This window comes from Hyperolius riggenbachi, chromosome 2, assembly GCF_040937935.1.
Source record: "Hyperolius riggenbachi isolate aHypRig1 chromosome 2, aHypRig1.pri, whole genome shotgun sequence".
NCBI classification, from domain to species: domain Eukaryota; kingdom Metazoa; phylum Chordata; class Amphibia; order Anura; family Hyperoliidae; genus Hyperolius; species Hyperolius riggenbachi.
The window spans coordinates 371,814,400-371,834,487 of NC_090647.1; the positions used below are offsets into that span (position 1 = coordinate 371,814,400).

Consider the following 20,088-nt stretch of genomic DNA (forward strand, 5'->3'; position numbering starts at 1 on the left):
CTCATTTCTGGCTGTTATTTAAACTCAGCCTCTGTGCGCGCGCGTCACTCTGAATCTTGGTGGACTATCAGTCCCAGCCACACCAGTACTGTCTTGCAATGTATCTTGTGAACCGCTTGCGGGGCCCGCCTCCAATGCTGATTCCGCCGTTCTCAATGCGGATTCCGCCGTTCCCAATGCGGATTCCGCCGTTCCCAATGCGGATTCCGCCGCTCTGCCTAAGCGGCATGCGGCGGTTTTTCCGCGTTGATGCCCTGCTGGACGCGGAAACAGCCGCCTCACTATGAGAGACGGCGGCTTTTCCGCGTTTCCTCACAGACAGATCTTTAGTGCGGACGTTGAATCAACATCCAGTCAGGGCTGCAGCACCACCTGCTGGACGTAGATTCAACCTACGTCGGTCCACAAAAGGTTAAGAGGGTTGAACATTGGAGTCGACTTATACACTAGGTCGACTTGTATTCGAGTATATACAGGTATGTCATTTCCAGTCAAAAAATTACTTGCTGGTTGAATAAAAGTAACTTTAAGTCAACATTTGCCACGGGTATGAATAATTATGGGCAGCACTGTATGTCATTGTCTTGTTTTTCAAGATATTGCTTCTTCCTTCATTTTAAAATGACGTCATTGCTGCATGATGAAATAAGAATAAAATGGAAAATTCTCTGATCCTTTATCAGACATTTGCTTTCTCTGCACTGACTGTAGACATAAACAACTCTTGTTACAGTATCTTGTTTCCTCCTTGAGCTTATTTTAGAACAGTGCAAAAATAAAATGACAATCCATAGCGTACCGTCAATAATTCAGATTTTAATAGCAGACTTGAGGAAACCGTAATAGAGGTTCTACCTCCTCTAAAACTCCAATGCTGGAACAATTCTATTGCATGGTACCTGTACTGAGAGTATTGGATTGTGCAGGTTTTTAAAGAATTTGTACAATTAATACACTGGATAAACTCGTGTAGACTGAAAAGTTACCCCCTCGGTTTATATGCGGGTCAGTGAAGCAGAACAGATGGTGGAACAGGTTTTGTTACTGGCAGAGAAGCTTAAGGATTGTGCACTAGTGATCCTGCTTTTCCCAGCTGGCTCCCTGCTGTGTCCGTGCCCCCTGCACCATGGTGTGCAGAGTGTACTGCTCAAGACTACCTGTGTACCGTCTTGTGAATCCAAGTGTGCAAGCAACGTGTCAGTTGTGCAATGATCGGGGATTCTTCCTGTGTGGCAATCACTGTCTCTCATATCTATGGCGTCTTAAGACACAGCTGTATCATCCTTGGGGCACATCTGGCTATGGGGAGAGGCGCTGACTTGCACTGTGGGCACATCTGGCTACTGTGGAGGGGGCTATATGGTATAGGGGGCTTATACGCAAGTCAATCACTTTTTTTTCCTGGTTTCTGAGAGAAAAGTGGGTACTTCGGCTTATACGAGAGTATTTACGGTAAGTTTTAAAATGTTCTGAGAATGTTGATAATCCTGGAATAATCTTCAGATGACACTTTTATTAGTAGTTGTAAGTATGACTTGCATTTATGTTCTGCTGCTGCAGACCATTGCTCTTTGCTTGATGACTTTAAACTAGTGTTATTACCCATGACCATGTCCTCTGCCATTCATTGTTAAAATATAATATTTTACAGGATAAATAATTTACAGAAACGTAAGGGCTTCATTATCCCAGGTCACAGAAAAAAATGAAAGTGAGATGTGACTACCTACCTTAGGATTAGCTAAAAAACCAAGACTAAACTCTTCATCAAACTTGACATAGTCGCTAGTGCTCCGAACAGTGGATATGAGAATCACCTTACGCTCCTGACCTTGAAACTCTTCCACAGATCCAACCTGTAATAAGAACAAGAATCCACATTTATGGTCAGACAGTTCTTGTAATTAAACTTTATTCATAAAAATAACAGAAATCAACATTGGATCCAGTAGGTTCAAATCAATGTTTAGTGCAATGCACTGATTAAAAGACATAATCTGTTGAACATGGCCTTTTTAAGAACAGGGACAAATGAACATACAGTATCTATCCCTCATGCAAAGCTGGCAGCAGAAAAGATAAGATTTACTTTGCACTGTAGAAATGAGGAAAAGAAACAAGCACTATGGCTATATTGTCTTTTGTAACCACTGGGATCTACGAGAGCAGTCTTGTAGATCAGGTGTCTCACATACAGGTCTTGCATGCTCAGGATACATAAAACAGATCACTGTAAACATGTAGTTAAGAGAAGAATATATGGCACTGTGTCTCCACTCTATAAAAAAAAAGCTTTATACCAAAATGGCTCGGTCATCCACAATACCATGAATGTTGATATCTAAAAACAGACATACTCGATCTATATGGTGAGGCTGTGGGGCGGTGTGGGACCAGTGGACTGCCTAATGAGCATTTTGCTTATCCAAGCGTCTTCAGAGGCTCTGTGGCAATGAGGACTTACTGATCTGGAATTTAAATATCTGGGGAAACTACCCCTGCTTTCTGTCCTATCCACCTATTGGCTGCTGCTGACATCGGACCAACCGGATGTGTGCGTCATAATTTATGTATTTCCACCCAGGGAGGAGTAGAGGCTTGCGCGGGTCCAATTTTCAGACCTGCACCTGACCCACACCCGTAGCCCCGCTACCCGCTTTCTGGTGAATTTGATACTCGCACCCGCAGCCCCGCTACCCGCTTTTTCCATTTTCTTTTAAAACACACATTTAACCACTTCCCAACTGAGGGGTTTTACCCCCTGACCACCAGAGCAATTTTCACCTTTCAGCGCTCCTTCCATTCATTTGTCTATAATTTTATCATTACTTATCGCAATGAAATGAACTATATCTTGTTTTTTTCGCCACCAATTAGGCTTTCTTTTGGTGGGACATTATGCCAAGAATAATTTTATTCTAAATGTGTTTTAATGGGAAAATAGGAAAAAATGTGGGAAAAAATTTATTATTTTTCAGTTATCGGCCTTTATAGTTTTTAAATAATGCATGCTACTGTAATTAAAACCCATTAAATGTATATGCCTATTTATCCCGGTTATAAAACCGTTTAAATTATGTCCCTATCACAATGTTTGCCGCCAATATTTTAGTTGGAAATAAAGGTGCATTTTTTTCAGTTTTGCGTCCATCCCTAATTACAAGCCCATAGTTTATAAAGTAACAGTGTTATACCCTCTTGACATAAATATTTAAAAAGTTCAGTCCCTAAGGTAACTATTTATGTATTTTTTTTAAATTGTAAATTTTTTTTTTTTTAATTACAAAAAAAAAATAATTGGGGAGTGTGGGAGGTAAGGAGTTAATTTTTTGTGTAAAAAGTTTATTTGTGTGTAAAAAATGGTTAGGGTGTAGTTTTACTATTTGGCCACAAGATGGCAACATTACCAATTTGTTTCATGCGACCTGCAAGCGTCCTTCCGGACGCTTGCAGGAAGTAGAAAGAGGCTGGGACTTTGTTTTTTTTTCACAATGATCGCGCTGCTCAGCCAAGCAGCAGCAGATCATTGCGGGGCTTAGATCAACGAACGGGAATGGATTTTCCCGTTCGTTGATCTCTAGGCGAGCGGGCGGCGGCGTGTTTACTAGCGGCGGGCGGCGTGTTTACCAGTGGGAGCGCGGACAGCGGCGGGAGTGCGCAGAGTACGGATTTCTCCGTCCCTGGGGGTGAAAGGATGGAAAAAGGGGCGGAGAAATCCGTACGCGCGGGGGTAAAGTGGTTAAAGTAACATTGGGGAGCTGTAAAGTAAATAAACCCTATTTTTATACACAAACCAAAGTAGTATTTTAAAGATTTTTTTTTCCGCTTATTTAAATCAATAAAAACTGAAAAGTAACAGTCCTGCTCAAACAACGCACCCACATCCCTGTCCGCTTTAGGCTGCTCCCCATCTACACTACATCTAGTGGAAGTGTCCCCCCTGACCATTGCAATGCACACTGGGAGACGTAGTACATTAATGTTATCACATGAGATGTAGGCACATTAGTGTACTACATCTCCCAGCATGCATTGTGGTGGCCAGGGTGACCCTTCCACCGCTGCAGCTATGAGTTGCAAGGAATAGGCTCATAAATCCAGGCTCATAAATAATTTTCCGCTTCAACCCTTTCCACTCGTATGTCCCGCATTGCGGGACATCGCAAATTTCACATTCCTGTCGTATGTCCCGCTATGCAGGACATAATTTCAGCAGCAGTTTTCAGGCACATCTGCCCCCCGCAAAGCCCGATCTCTCTCCCCATGTTTAGTGGGCATGTAAGACTACATGCCCACACAGGTGGTACCCCCTCCCCCAAACAAGAAGTGCGCGATCAGCGCTGGCAGGAAGTGGCAGAATCAATTCTGCTTTTTTGTTGCGAATTGTTGCTGCTTTTCTGCAGGGTCTTTTTTGCAGTTTCCTGGCAGATTAGTTGTTGCACAATCCTTGCAGATCGCTTGCAGGTTCTTTCTTGCAGATTCCTTCCAGGTTATTTCTTGAAGATTTCTTGCAGATTCCTTACAGAGCGGAGCAATGGCATCCTCTACAGCAGGTAAAAGAAAAATGACAGCGGCTGAGGGGGCACAGTGGATCATGGAGGACAGCAGCACAGAATCAGATGTGCAGGATTCTGGTGATGACAGTGACTATACTGTCACTGATGATGATTATTGCTACAGTGATGACACTGATATTGATGAGGCTGATGGAGGTGGGGAGGCTGCTGAAAGTGGGGAGGGTGATGGTGATCACAGAAAATGGGCAAGCTTCTCTCCTACCAGTGACTGCTTGCTGCATAATTTTCCCTTTACTGTGTGTAATGCAGGAGTACAACTGCCTGCAGCTAATGTTCCAGAAGCTGTCAGTGGGTTTCTTGAGCTTTTTTTTTACACCGGCCCTATTACAAGAAATTGTTAATGAAACAAATGATTATGCAAAAAGGAAGTTTGAAAATAAAGCTCCTTCTCGAGGAGCTGGACTGATGTTACTATGCAGGAAATAAAGGCATACTTTGAAGTAATTCTTAGAATGGCACTGCAAGAAAGGGGATCTATCCAGGATTTTTTCTCAACTCGGTGGATCAATTACACTCCCTTTTTTAGAGATATCTCTTCTCGTGAGCGATTTAGTCAGATCCATTGGATGCTACATGTTTCTCCACCCAGCAGTGGTCCTGAAGGCCCTCAAACTAGGGGTTGGAAGGTCAGGAACTTGACTGAGCATATGAAAGAAAGATGCAGAAGTCTGTTTGTAATCAATAGGAATGTAGTGATTGATGAAAGCCCAATTAGTTTCAAAGGAAGATCAAAGTACGAGTGTTTTCTATAGCGGATTGTGAGACTGGATACCTCTTTGCGTTTGAACTGTATTATGGGTCTGCAACTACGGAAAGCTTGCCAAGGCCAGACTTGCCATTTTCAGCTCGCATTGTCCATCTTTGTACAAATCTGAAACAAGCCACTCCTGGACATGGATACCATTTATTTACAGATCGATTTTATACCAGTCACATATTGGCACAAGAGCTACTAAAAGAAAAAATTCACATAACTAGAACAGTCATGCCCAATTGTAAAGGTCTACCAAGTGAAATAAAAAAATGTAAACTGAAGAGTTGTGAAGTTCGTGCTTGGAAAGTTGACATTGAAGAGATGGTATTGGCATGGAAGGATAAGCGTATTATACACATGCTTAGCACTTTGTACCCTGCTACTACAACGACACAGCAGAGAAGAATGAAAGGCAGAGTGACTGAAAATGTTGAGAAGCCCGCAGCAGTCGTAGAATATACTAAACACATGGGAGCGGTTGACCGATTTGATCATTATACCAGTAGTTACTCTTTCAACAGGAAGTCACTGAAGTGGTGGAGGAAGACTTTTTTGGTTGTTGGAGCTGGCAGTAGTGAATAGCTTCATAATTTACAACCAGTTGCATCCACATGAACCAAAGGATCATATCAGCTACCGCAAGAACCTAATTCCTGAGTTGGTTCGCGAACAACGAGCCTCTAGGCCTCAGTGGAGATATGGCCGCCCTTCTTCATTGGACGTGAAGGAGCGTCTAAATGGTAGCCAGCATTTTATTGCTAATATGCCCAATTGAAACACCAAAGATTGCACAGTGTGCAGTGACAGGAAGACACCAGGTGGCAGACGAAAAACCACCCATTATTGAGAAACTTGCTCACGCAGGCCAGGATTACACACAGGAAATTGCTTTAAAATGTACCACACTTTGGCCAATTTCTCTGCTACCAGCCAATAGAAGACACCAAACTGTCCAAATAAGGTATGAAATTAAACGTTATAATGTGTTCTTTAAAATAAGATATACCATGTTACTGTGTTACGTTCCATGTAAGAATGGGAGAGAGAGTAAGAGGGAGAGTGCATTTCTGTAAAAAAAAACTCAAGAAGAAATGACTCCCTTTAGGAAAAAACTCAGAGTGGAAAGGGTTAAGGGTGCATACACACACACACACAATTTTGATCCTCCATGTAGTATGGGGCCAATCAAATTCGGCCAATCAAAATTGTGTGTGTTTTATGCATCCAAAGAGCAATTACTTCTGTTAGAACCTTTATTTGTCCATGATGAGCTACTGCTGAATGAAGGTGCTTGGCAGATCTTCCTGTGCAAAAATGTGTAGTCTTGAGAAGAATCCTTGTTATATGCAAAAATTAACTTGTTTTGTAACAACGTGGGTACGAGTGTGTGCGATTTGGTGAACAAGGCTTTGTGTTGTATGGCGGTAACGACTGAGTAGGTAATCTCTCAAACTACATGGGAGATGTAAAATTGGGAGATAATTGGCCTATAGAAAATGGATGTGTATATACACCCTAAGCAATCTTTTCTTCATTACAGTAGCTTAACCGCAAAATAAACGGTAATTCATTAAGAAAAACAGGATAAGAGTACAACAAAGCTTTTAAGCAGGGAAAGCAAATATACTGTATATGCACACCTACTTAGGACTTACCAATCTGAATCAAAGGCAATTGGAGCAGATTTATCACAACCAAAAGAAAAAAAAAAAAAAGCAGCACACACATCAATTGTTCCACTTTTGCAATAGATTTCCCTCCATTTTGAATACACTTGTGTTGATAAATCTGCCCCATTGTCTTGTACCTGTCTGATAATAAAAGCCTGTATTTAAAGGAATACTATTGAAGTTACTCAATCTGAGCCATCTGCATAAATTAATGTGGCAACATTAGTAAGAGTGGAGACGGTATATACTTTTGCTGTGCAATGTCTCTTTATTCTCATCTACCTTGTAGACGGCATGCCAATTACTCAATGACGGCGACGGGAAAGTGGGCCAGTTCATTATCTGAGGGGGATTCTTCTTATTTAGTGCGGCAGTGGATTATATTACAGTGAGTCTCCCCCTTTACCAGAGCGGGTTATACAGCGTGTGACCCGCCAAAGTAAGTTACTGTGAGGAGCGAGAGACAACCACTCTCGTTCCTATTCTGCCCAGTCAATACGTTTCTAACCCAAAAGTAAATTTCAGATGGAGAAGGGCTAGAAACGTATTGGCTGGGCAGAATAGGAACGAGAGTGGTTGTCTCTCGCTCCTCACAGTAACTTACTTTGGCGGGTCACACGCTGTATAACCCGCTCTGGTGAAGGGGGGATACTCACTCCCACAACATTCCGCTCCTGTGAGGCATGTTGTGGGATTTTCTTTCAGTCACTTCAAGACACCAGGGTCTCCTAACTGGTGTAAAGCCTCTTCATTGTACTGGCTAGTTGTAATTACTACCAGAGCAATACTCTTTCCCCCCCCACACACACACTCACGCACACTATATCTGCCTTATTTTATTGGCTCAGGTCTTTCTTTAAACCACTTAATGGCCTCCAAGTCCCCTTTAGTAACATTTGATTTTAATTTTCTATTTCGTAGGGCTTCCAGATCACTCTTCACTTGTTTTTGAAAGATATACATACTGCTGAGCCTTGAGTTGTGGTGAACGGCTTTACTGATCTACAGGGTCTCAAGGGTTTCCTTTCCTCCAGAGCCTCATCATACTTTTTGAGCACCCTATCTGTATTACTTTCTATTATTAGTTTTTCTAGGATTCTCAGTGTTTCCAGGTCCCATGGGTTCTACTCCCTGTCAGGAATGAGACCCAGTGAATCCACCGCCGAATTCGCAGACCAACACTAGCAGGTAATGAACCTCCACATAAAACGGTTTTGATGCAAAGATGATTTCAGATTGAGGAGTTTAACTCATTTTTCAAATGGAAAGCCTACCTCCAAGATAAAGATCAGTGACAATCTCTAGTGCTTGGAATGCCCATAACTGCCTAACATCTTCTGAACAATTGAAACACCAGCTCCTCCTATAGATACTCCTCTGAATCCATGTCTCAGCAATAGAAGCAGCTGAGACATGGCATTATTTTCCCTTCCTATTTACTGATAGTTTAAAATAGGTAATTGCTCCCTTTTCCAGCATTTCTTTGGCTTATACACAAGAGCTATCACCTAAACAATGGGATGAATTATCTTCTAATATTACTAAAGAAAAGAAAATAATTAAGCGGAGTATCCATCATCTGATAAAGACATTGAATTAGAACTACAACTTGCTACCTTGTATTGGTGTGAGGAGAGGTTTTTGGCTCTACACTATAACATTCAAAAACAGATTTTGCCTCATTGGTTTAGTATTGGACTTGAGGCCTTGATTGTACAGAGTTGGGCCACAGATAGAAAAATGTATGTACTCTCATCAGTGCCAGATTTGTTTCTTTTAAGCATTGTGATGTATAATTCCAGGGCGTAATACACATATTTCAAGATTATGGTTAGCATTTGTGTTATATGTCAAGGAGATCCAAAGGTTTATAGTGATGCGTCAGTGCTTGAATAAGGATTGAATGTATTTAGTGTAGAACTCTGTTCATTTTAAGAAGGAAGTGGCAGGTTTACATATATAGGCAAAAAACCAAATAGATGTAGGTAAATTGTGCCACTTAAAGGTTTTGAAGTTATATCCAGCCACTCTTATAACTTTAAAGCTTCTTGCATCAAGTATCTAACTCAAGTACTGGACAGTTAACCAGCAAAGACTGTGCCAATTTACAGGCAGGTGATAGAGAAGTTGCATTACTGAAACTTGGGTACCACCTGTTTCCTGTTTGGCGATACATGGTTGCCGGGGTCTCCAAAACACCGGTTCTTTAGAGGTGAAACTTCAGCATTTTAACAAGGTGTACAGTACTGTAATAAGAGGTTTGTGTGAATTGAGGTTTGTAAAATTGATCTTACCTTTAGGTCTTTGATGTCAGACACAGCTTTAAGATTCTTGTCAATTGCTTTTCGTATCTTTTCCACCTGTAAAATATAGTATTGACCTTAATTATATTAAAGTTACATTTTTCTTATTCCTGGTACAGGCTGAACCCGAAAAAAAAGCACATGAAGCATTACCAGTGGCAACAGACTTACTGTTTTCTTTTTTGTTTGATATTGATTATAAACCACTATTGTTGCAATGAGCCCAACAATCGGCCAGCTGATTTTACACAATTAACCACTAGCCGCATTTGCTGCAGTAGGTCTACACCCCACGGGAAGTCGGTTCCTGTTCCAGGGGTGTAGATATTAGTCTGCTGTTATCAATGTGCAGCAAATGCATGACCCCTCCTTCGTGGCAACACAGCTCCCATTCACTGATCAAAGTGCCTGTGATCAATGACCCCCGGGATCAGTGAGATGCCATGGTCATTGATAGAAGGACACTGAAACCACACACACACTATTTTCTGTGTACTATTCACACAGTACTCAGAATAAACTGGGAGCAATCTAGTGGCCAAATAGTAAAATTACACCCTACATACATCTTATTAAATACAAATACATCCATTTCCCGTTACAATTACCCCCTTACCTCCCCCACAGTTACCAAAATAATTTGGTTAATAACTCTTGGGGTGCCAGTCAAGACAAGGCACACTGAACAGGTTTTCATCATAACATACACCAGTGTCATTCTCTGCAGGGTCTAACACAATCATTGTGAACTTGAGGCATTTTTAGCTTTATACTTGGCGTATAATGTTCATTTCGCTCAAATAAAATATAGAAAACTGCTGATCTGGTCAAAGAAAAATTGTTGTACCTTCAGTGTATGTAGAATTACATATTACATTCTAGATAGCTGGGTAAATAAAAAACAAAAAACAAAAATAAAACCCAGACATCTGCCCATCAACTTCAACCAGAAAGTATGCTACTAGCATAAAACTAGCCTACACCCTTACATATCCTAGTTGATCCAGAGGAAGGCTAAAAACATTTACAAGGCTTGGATCAATCAGCCCTAAGGGCCCATTCACACTTAAAATCGCAAAATGGTAGCGCCTAGTGCTACCGTTTTGCGAAAGTGAATTTACCGCAGTAAAATCACTGTGCACTCCTGGGATTCCAGACGATCGCTAGTGAGAACGGGCCCTAAAAAGGGAAAGAAATCCTTTTTGACTCCAGATGACAATCAGATAACATGCCTGGATCAACACTGCTTAGAATCTCCTAGTAGTGGCTGGATAGTGTACTGTTAAGGGCACTGCCTTTGACGCAGGAGGCCAGGATTTAAACCCTGGCTAAGGATTTTCACTCTGCTTTTAGCCATTGTAGGGAGAGGAGCTGCTTCTGCAGATACAGGGACAGTGTTAGATAAGCTGTATTGTGATATTGTGCTGTGTAGCCCATTCCTATGTGCTAAGGAGTCCCTAGTCCTTTTAAGCACTCCTCCTGACCACATTTACTGTATTGTGTTGTGGCTTCCTAGGAGCACAGTGCACCAGTTAGGGACGTCGCAGAATTCATCCTGACCACAAAAGTCATTTTGTGTACTAAAATTGTGTACTTGCTCTGTGCTGTTGCTGAACGGATATGTTGTCATTACTTATATTTTGTTGTTGCATTGTGGTGTGGTGTATACAGTTATACAGTGTAGTGTATGGCTGGCTGAGTCACTGTTCTAACATGTTGTCACTGTGCATCAGTGATTAATTGTCACTGACCCTCATACAGCCTCACCCGTGTCACCTGTGCATTACTTTCAGTCAGTGTGTGTTAATTTACAGGGTCGTGTACATTTTGTTCTCACTTACTGGTTGCTGATTAGCATACGTATTTACAGTACAACACCACACATAACTGTACATTACCATCCAGCATATAAAGACAGATAGCATGCATTTAAAATATAATAATAATTTACAGTGGCCTGCACATTGTTGTTCTCACTTCCTGACTGTTGATTACCATACGTAGTTACAACACACCTACCTTACTGTGTGCTACTTTCATATCAGACACTCAGTCAGTGACGTGTCAGAGATATTTCTGACAATACTACTTGCCTGGTCACTCACTCCAAGATGACAGGCAAAGGCAGGTCAAAACTCAGAAGTTCTAGTGGGTGTGGTGGTTCATCATCCCGTGGCATTTGTGATCTTTAGAAGAAACCAATACTTCACAGGATGCAGAAGAGGTGGTTGAGTGGCTCACTCAGCGTTCCACCTCTTCTGCTGTCAATGTTCCTGCACCCTCCTCATCCTTGGTCAACAGCAACACAATCACCACCAAAACCCCTCAACTGAATTGTATTGCATAGAGGAGCCATTTCCCTAGATATTAACCACTTCGCATCCAGACCTTGTTTTCCCCTAATGGACCAGAGCAGTTTTGACACTTTAGCGGTGTCCCTGTTTAATCACCAATAACTTCATCTGTACTCGTGCTACTTAAATGATCTATATATCGTTTTTTTCAAGACAAACTAAGCTTTCATTGGGGGGTATTTGGTCCCAAATAAAATGTTCCTCTCTATGCATTTTAATGGGAAAAAGGGGAATAAAAAAATGCATTATTCCTCAATTTTGACCAATTTCTGTTTAAAAATAAAAAGTGCGATTGACATAAAAACTGTCAACCAGTTAAAGTCGCCCCAGTATAGATATCCAGATGTGTCCCCAGTATCACCCCCCCCCCCCCAGTATAGCCAGATGTGTCCCCAATATCAGCCCCCCAAGCATAGCCAGATGTGTCCCCTGTGTTTGCCACCCCCAGAATCGATTGACAGATGCACCCCCAAGAATAATGCCCCTCTTTATAGCCAGATGTGTCCCCGGGATCAGGATTACCCCATTATAGCCAGATGTACCCCCAAGATTAGTGCTGCCCCCCATTATAGCCAAATGTGCCCCCAGTATTAAGTTATGGCCCCCCCCCAGGTGCCCAGATGTGCAAAATTTGTAAACCCCCCCTCCCCTTGGTTACTCAGATGTCCCCCCATGTATATGCACCCCCCCTTTACATATCACCCTCCCCTCCCCCCAATAATCTATAGCCAGATGCCCCCCCCCCCCATTAGGCAGCCCCCTCTATGCAGAAATAGTTTAAAAAAATGTACAAGCAAGCAGCCACACTCACCTACCTAGGTCCTGCGACTGTCCTGAAACCTGATCCTCCGATCACCGCTCTGCAGTCAGCCGCATATTGCCGGTAACCCGGGTCCCGGCTTGATGACGTCACCAAGCCGGGACCTGGGTTTCCGGCAATATGCGGCTGACTTCAGAGCGGTGATCGGAAGATCAGACTTCACGACAGTCGCAGGACCGAGGTAGGTGAGTGTGGCTGCTTGCTTGTGCATTTTTTTTAACTGTTTGAGCGCCGAGGGGGACAGATGAAGGATCGCTGCAGTTCACTACTGCAACGATCATTCATGGGAGGAAGGTATACTAATTGTCCAAAAGGGAACATGTTCCCTTCCACCAATTAGTATTGCAGCTGACAGTGCCGGAGGGTGCGCTCTGAAGCGCACCCGATCGTGCACAGAAGGGCTGCAAGGAGGTCAGTATATCTACGTCACTGTGGCTTGGAGGGTGCCACAGCTGACGTAGATATACTGTAGTGGAGGACAAAGTGGTTAAGGGACTAGAGGGAGGCACAGGTGTTCTTGCTATCGGATGAGGGAGAGCAGCAACCAAAAAAAGAAAAGCGTCCATGACACTATGTATCAATATATAAGACCAACTCCATGGTAATAATAATATAGAATAATGTTTATTTAGGATATCAAAACAATAAAAGCAAATAAAAACAATCAGCATGGATGAGCAACGGATGGGGTACTCGCATAACGGAGTTGGAGAGTCCAACTCTTCATCCTTCCGCTGCAGTTTCTTTCTCAGCTGAGTCCTCCTCTTCCCCTGTGGTTCCCAAGCAACTCCAAGTCTGTTTCCCTATGCAGGTATGACGACCTCACGCAGTATTGCGGATGTTGTGCCTGAAAGCAAAAAGCCACACCAGAGCTGCACTGCTATCTGCTCTGCAGGCCCAGCCTGATGAGTGGCTGTCCCCACACAACCTCATTGTTGGCAAAGTTCTGTGCAACTACAGTACTGATCTGGTGCCTGCATTGAGAAGTGGCAAACTGACTCACTTGCCATGCACTTGTTGAATGTAATTGTGCAATGTTTTGTGGACAATTCCCCCGGATCCCAGGACGTCCTGAAGCAGGCCAGGCTCACCTTGCTGAGATTCAGCAGCAGTACAAAATGCCTGTGAACCACATTATTAGTAATAGCCCCAGATGGAATTCCACCTCATTGCTCATGTTGGATTGGCTGTACCAGAAGCAAAATGCTGTTAATGAGTACCTGTGCGCACTGGCTAGTAGGGCAGTCTCTGTGGCGATGGGGTATTTTTAACCAAGGCAATGGGTGCCCATCTGCTATGCTTGCAGACTGCTGTGTCCTTTTGAGAAGACCAGCAATCTGGTCAGTCGCAGCTAAGACAGTATCAGTGACATTATGCCTTATATATATTTTCTGGAGTGTGCCATGCCCTTACAAGGCTGTGGATGAGCTGGAGTGTAAAGAAGAGGAGGAAGACTTCATGCCAACACCAACTGAAGAAGGGCCAATGTAATCAGCTGCACATCGGTAGAGGGGGGGATATGATTGCTGCAGTGGTCAAGCAACATAGGGGGGGGGGGGGGTGTAACGACATGCCACCAGAACCAGATTCTCTGAGGATGGCCAAAATGCAGCACTTCCACACCATGCAGAGACTGATGATGTATGCCGCTTTCAAGGTGGTAGTACCACAGGAACGACCATTTTCAGCCAAAGTAATGCTAGGAACGCTCCCCAGCCTGCAAGAACAGTGCAATTTCATGCTGAAGGTGATGTGGCTATCATGTCCAACAACAGATCCTTATTTTGCACAAAGCCTTAATGGGGTGCTTCTGGATCCACCCTCAGGGAAAGCCTCAATCAACAGGTATCCGACTACCTTGTTCACCAGCCATTGAAGTCAACATGGCTCACTGTGAATGATCACTTGGAAAACCTTCGCAAAATTGCGATGATCGGACATCCCTACTGCCAAGTTTTAATATTGCGCTCTGATGTCATTATGAAAGTGTTCATTAGATCTCCTCTAAGGGGTCTTTTCTGCCGACTAAATAAGCCCAATTTATTATTATTATGTATTTATATAACACCAACATCTTCCACAGCAATATATCTAACCTTTCCTGGTAAGTGAGACCTTCCATCCCCAGATCAATTTTGTGGCTCGTTTCTACACCTGGTCCCAGGCCTGGATTTACGTCACAGGAGTCTATAGGCACAGATGTTCTGGCACCCTAAACTTCGCCCTCCAGAAACCCTGACCCAGCTGTGACTTCTCCCTTACCAGTTATAGGTAGCTACAGGTGTACCTTAGCATTAGGTAGCCAGCTAGTGGTGCCCTGACTGAAGGGAGATCTTGTCAGTGGAATGCCAAGAGCCAAGTGAATAAACTCTCTTAACCACTTGAGGACCTAGGGCTTTCTACCCCTTAAGGACCGGCCACTTTTTTTCCATTCAGACCACTGCAGCTTTCACGGTTTATTGCTCGCTCATACAACCTACCACCTAAATGAATTTTGGCTCCTTTTCTTGTCACTAATAAAGCTTTCTTTTGGTGCTATTTGATTGCTCCTGCGATTTTTACTTTTTATTATATTCATCAAAAAAGACATGAATTTTGGCAAAAAAATGATTTTTTTAACTTTCTGTGCTGACAGTTTTCAAATAAAGTAAAATTTCTGTATACATGCAGCGCGAAAAATGTGGACAAACATGTTTTTGATTAAAAAAAACCCATTCAGTGTATATTTATTGGTTTGGGTAAAAGTTATAGCGTTTACAAACTATGGTGAAAAAAGTGAATTTTCCCATTTTCAAGCATCTATGACTTTTCTGACCCCCTGTCATGTTTCATGAGGGGCTAGAATTCCAGGATAGTATAAATACCCCCCAAATGACCCCATTTTGGAAAGAAGACATCCCAAAGTATTCACTGAGAGGCATAGTCAGTTCATAGAAGATTTTATTTTTTGTCACAAGTGGAAAATGACACTTTGTGACAAAAAAAAATAAATAATAAAAAGTTTCCATATCTGCTAACTTGTGACAAAAAAAATGAAATCTGCCACAGACTCACCATGCCCCTCTCTGAATACTTTGGGATGTCTACTTTCCAAAATGGGGTCATTTGTGGGGTGTGTTTACAGTCCTGGCATTTTGGGGGGTGCTAAATTGTAAGCACCCCTGTAAAGCCTAAAGGTGCTCATTGGACTTTGGACCCCTTAGAGCAGTTAGGCTGCAAAAAAGTGCCACACATGTGGTATTGCCGTACTCAGGAGAAGTAATATAATGTGTTTTGGGGTGTATTTTTACACATACCCATGCTGGGTGGGAGAAATATCTCTGTAAATGACAATTTGTAAATTTTTTTTACACACAATTGTCCATTTACAGAGATCTTTCTCCCACTCAGCGTGGGTATGTGTAAAAATACACCCCAAAACACATTATACTACTTCTCCTGAGTACGGCGGTACCACATGTGTGGCACTTTTTTGCACCCTAACTGCGCTAAAGGGCCCAAAGTCCAATGAGTACCTTTAGGATTTCACAGGTCATTTTGAGAAATTTCGTTTCAAGACTACTCCTCACGGTTTAGGGCCCCTAAAATGCCAGGGCAGTATAGGAACCCCACAAATTACCCCATTTTAGAAAGAAGACACCCCAAGGTATTCCGTTAGGAGTATGGTGAGTTCATAGAAGATTTTATTTTTTGTCACAAGTTAGCGGAAAATGACACTTTGTGAAAAAACACAATTAAAATCAATTTCCGCTAACTTGTGACAAAAAATAAAATCTTCTATGAACTCGCCATACTACTAACGGAATACCTTGGGGTGCCTTCTTTCTAAAATGGGGTAATTTGTGGGGTTCCTATACTGCCCTGGCATTTTAGGGGCCCTAAACCGTGAGGAGTAGTCTTGAAACAAAAATGACCTGTGAAATCCTAAAGGTACTCATTGGACTTTGGGCCCTTTAGCGCAGTTAGGGTGCAAAAAAGTGCCACACATGTGGTATCACCGTACTTGGGAGAAGTAGTACAATGTGTTTTGGGGTGTATTTTTACACATACCCATGCTGGGTGGGAGAAACACCTCTGTAAATGACAATCTTTTGATTTTTTTACACACAATTGTCCATTTACAGCTGTATTTCTCCCACCCAGCATGGGTATGTGTAAAAATACACCCCAAAACACATTATACTACTTCTCCTGAGTACGGCGATACCACATGTGTGGCACTTTTTTGCACCCTAACTGCGCTAAAGGGCCCAAAGTCCAATGAGTACCTTTAGGATTTCACAGGTCATTTTTGTTTCAAGACTACTCCTCACGGTTTAGGGCCCCTAAAATGCCAGGGCAGTATAGGAACCCCACTAATGACCCCATTTTAGAAAGAAGACACCCCAAGGTATTCCGTTAGGAGTATGGTGAGTTCATAGAAGTTTTTATTTTTTTGTCACAAGTTAGCGGAAATTGATTTTAATTGTTTTTTTTTCACAAAGTGTCATTTTCCGCTAACTTGTGACAAAAAATAAAATCTTCTATGAACTCACCATACTCCTAACGGAATACGTTTGGGTGTCTTCTTTCTAGAATGGGGTCATTTGTGGGGTTCCTATACTGCCCTGGCATTTTAGGGGCCCTAAACCGTGAGGAGTAGTCTTGAAACAAAAATGACCTGTGAAATCCTAAAGGTACTCATTGGACTTTGGGCCCCTTAGCGCAGTTAGGCTGCAAAAAAGTGCCAATCATGTGGTATCGCCGTACTCAGGAGATGTAGTATAATGTGTTTTGGGGTGCATTTTTACACATACCCATGCTGGGTGGGAGAAATACCTCTGTAAATGACAATTGTTTGATTTTTTTTACACACAATTGTCCATTTACAGAGAGATTTCTCCCACCCAGCATGGGTATGTGTAAAAATACACCCCAAAACACATTATACTACTTCTCCTGAGTACGGCGATACCACATGTGTGACACTTTTTTGCAGCCTAGGTGCGCTAAGGGGCCCAACGTCCTAATCACAGATCATTTTGAGGCATTTGTTTTCTAGACTACTCCTCACGGTTTAGGGCCCCTAAAATGCCAGGGCAGTATAGGAACCCCACAAGTGACCCCATTTTAGAAAGAAGACACCCCAAGGTATTCCGTTAGGTGTATGGCGAGTTCATAGAAGATTTTATTTTTTTTGTCACAAGTTAGTGAAAAATGACACTTTGTGAAAAAAAATAAAAATCAATTTCCGCTAACTTTTGACAAAAAATAAAATCTTCTATGAACTCGTCATACACCTTACAGAATACATTGGGGTGTCTTTTCTAAAATGGGGTCCGTTTCTGGGGTTCCTATACCGCCCTGGCATTTTACGGGCCCAAAACCGTGAGTAGTCTGGAAACCAAATGTCTCAAAATGACTGTTCAGGGGTATAAGCATCTGCAAATTTTGATGACAGGTGGTCTATGAGGGGGCGAATTTTGTGGAACCGGTCATATGCAGGGTGGCCTTTTAGATGACAGGTTGTATTGGGCCTGATCTGATGGATAGGATGGCTAGGGGGGTGACCGGAGGTGATTGATGGGTGTCTCAGGGGGTGGTTAGAGGGGAAAATAGATGCAATCAATGCACTGGGGAGGTGATCGGAAGGGGGTCTGAGGGGGATCCGAGGGTTTGGCCGAGTGATCAGGAGCCCACACGGGCAAATTAGGGCCTGATCTGATGGGTAGGTGTGCTAGGGGGTGACAGGAGGTGATTGATGGGTGTCTCAAGGTGTGATTAGAGGGGGGAATAGATGCAAGCAATACACTGGCGAGGTGATCAGGGCTGGGGCCTGAGGGCATTCTGAGGGTGTGGGCGGGTGATTGAGTGCCCTAGGGGCAGATAGGGGTCTAATCTGATAGGTAGCAGTGACAGGGGGTGATTGATGGGTAATTAGTGGGCGTTTAGGGTAGAGAACAGATATAAACACTGCCCTTGGGAGGTGATCTGACGTCGGATCTGCAGGCGAACTATTGGTGTGGGTGGGTGATCAGATTGCCCGCAAGGGGCAGGTTAGGGGCTGATTGATGGGTGGCAGTGCCAGGGGGTGATTGATGGGTGGCAGTGCCAGGGGGTGATTGATGGGTGGCAGTGACAGGGGGTGATTGATGGGTGATTGACAGGTGATCAGTGGGTTATTACAGGGAAGAACAGATGTAACTAATGCACTGGCGAATTGATAAGGGGGGGTCTGAGGGCAATCTGAGCGTGTAGGCGGGTGATTGAGTGCCCGCAAGGGGCAGATTAGGGTCTGATCTGATGGGTAACAGCGACAGGTGGTGATAGGGGGTGATTGATGGGTGATTGATGGGTAATTAGTGGGTGTTTAGAGGAGAGAATAGATGTAAACACTGCGCTTGGGTGGTGATCTGATGTCGGATCTGCGGGCGATCTATTGGTGTGGGTGGGTGATCAGATTGCCCGCAAGGGGCAGGTTAGGGGCTGATTGATGGGTGGCAGTGACAGGGGGTGATTGATGGGTGGCAGTGACAGGGGGTGATTGACAGGTGATCAGTGGGTTATTACAGGGAAGAACAGATGTAAATATTGCACTGGCGAATTGATAAGGGGGGGTCTGAGGGCAATCTGAGCGTGTAGGCGGGTGATTGGGTGCCCGCAAGGGGCAGATTAGGGTCTGATCTGATGGGTAACAGTGACAGGTGGTGATAGGGGGTGATTGATGGGTAATTAGTGGGTGTTTAGAGGAGAGAATAGATGTAAACACTGCGTTTGGGTGGTGATCTGATGTCGGATCTGCGGGCGATCTATTGGTGTGGGTGGGTGATCAGATTGCCCGCAAGGGGCAGGTTAGGGGCTGATTGATGGGTGGCAGTGACAGGGGGTGATTGACGGGTGATTGACAGGTGATCAGGGGGGATAGATGCATACAGTACACAGGGGGGGGGGGGGGGTCTGGGGAGAATCTGAGGGGTGGGGGGGTGATCAGGAGGGGGCAGTGGGCAGGGGGGGGGGGGATAAAAAAAAATAGCGTTGACAGATAGTGACAGGGAGTGATTGATGGGTGATTAGGGGGGTGATTGGGTGCAAACAGGGGTCTGGGGGGTGGGCAGGGGGGGGGGTCTGATGGGTGCTGTGGGCGATCTGGGGCAGGGGGGGGAGAAATCAGTGTGCTTGGGTGCAGACTAGGGTGGCTGCAGCCTGCCCTGGTGTTCCCTCGGACACTGGGACCACCAGGGCAGGAGGCAGCCTGTATAATACACTTTGTAAACATTACAAAGTGTATTATACACTTTGTATGCGGCGATCGCGGGGTTAACATCCCGCCGGCGCTTCCGTATAGCCGGCGGGATGTTGCGGCGGGCGAATGGTGACAGGCGCCGGCGGAGGATCGCGTCACGGATGACGCGATCGCTCCGCCCATGCCCTTAGAAGGACCGCCGCCTCTGTGGGTGAGCCGGTCCTTCAGGGCTCCACTTCCCGGCCGCCTCTGTGCGTTAGGCGGTCGGGAAGTGGTTAAAGAGTATGAAGCGAGAATAAAACTCACTTTTTTCCTTATATTGAGCAGGGGTATTTTTGCCCCTGTTAAAATGCTGCTATCCCGCGGTAGAACGGGGGTCCTTTACCCT

At 43.9% G+C, this 20,088-nt stretch overlaps 1 protein-coding gene across 4 annotated transcripts in view; it reads right to left on the reverse strand.

Annotated features, from left to right (window-relative positions):
• MOV10 (Mov10 RNA helicase) overlaps positions 1–20,088 on the reverse strand; it is a 342,254-nt gene that overhangs the window by 22,347 nt on the left and 299,819 nt on the right. For all 4 annotated transcript variants that reach the window (XM_068269732.1, XM_068269729.1, XM_068269730.1 and 1 more), the window contains 2 exons: positions 9,296–9,361; positions 1,731–1,856 (listed from right to left, as the gene is read on the reverse strand). In XM_068269732.1, the coding sequence (XP_068125833.1) occupies positions 1,731–1,856; positions 9,296–9,361 (192 nt within the window). The remainder of the gene's footprint in view (positions 1–1,730; positions 1,857–9,295; positions 9,362–20,088) is intronic.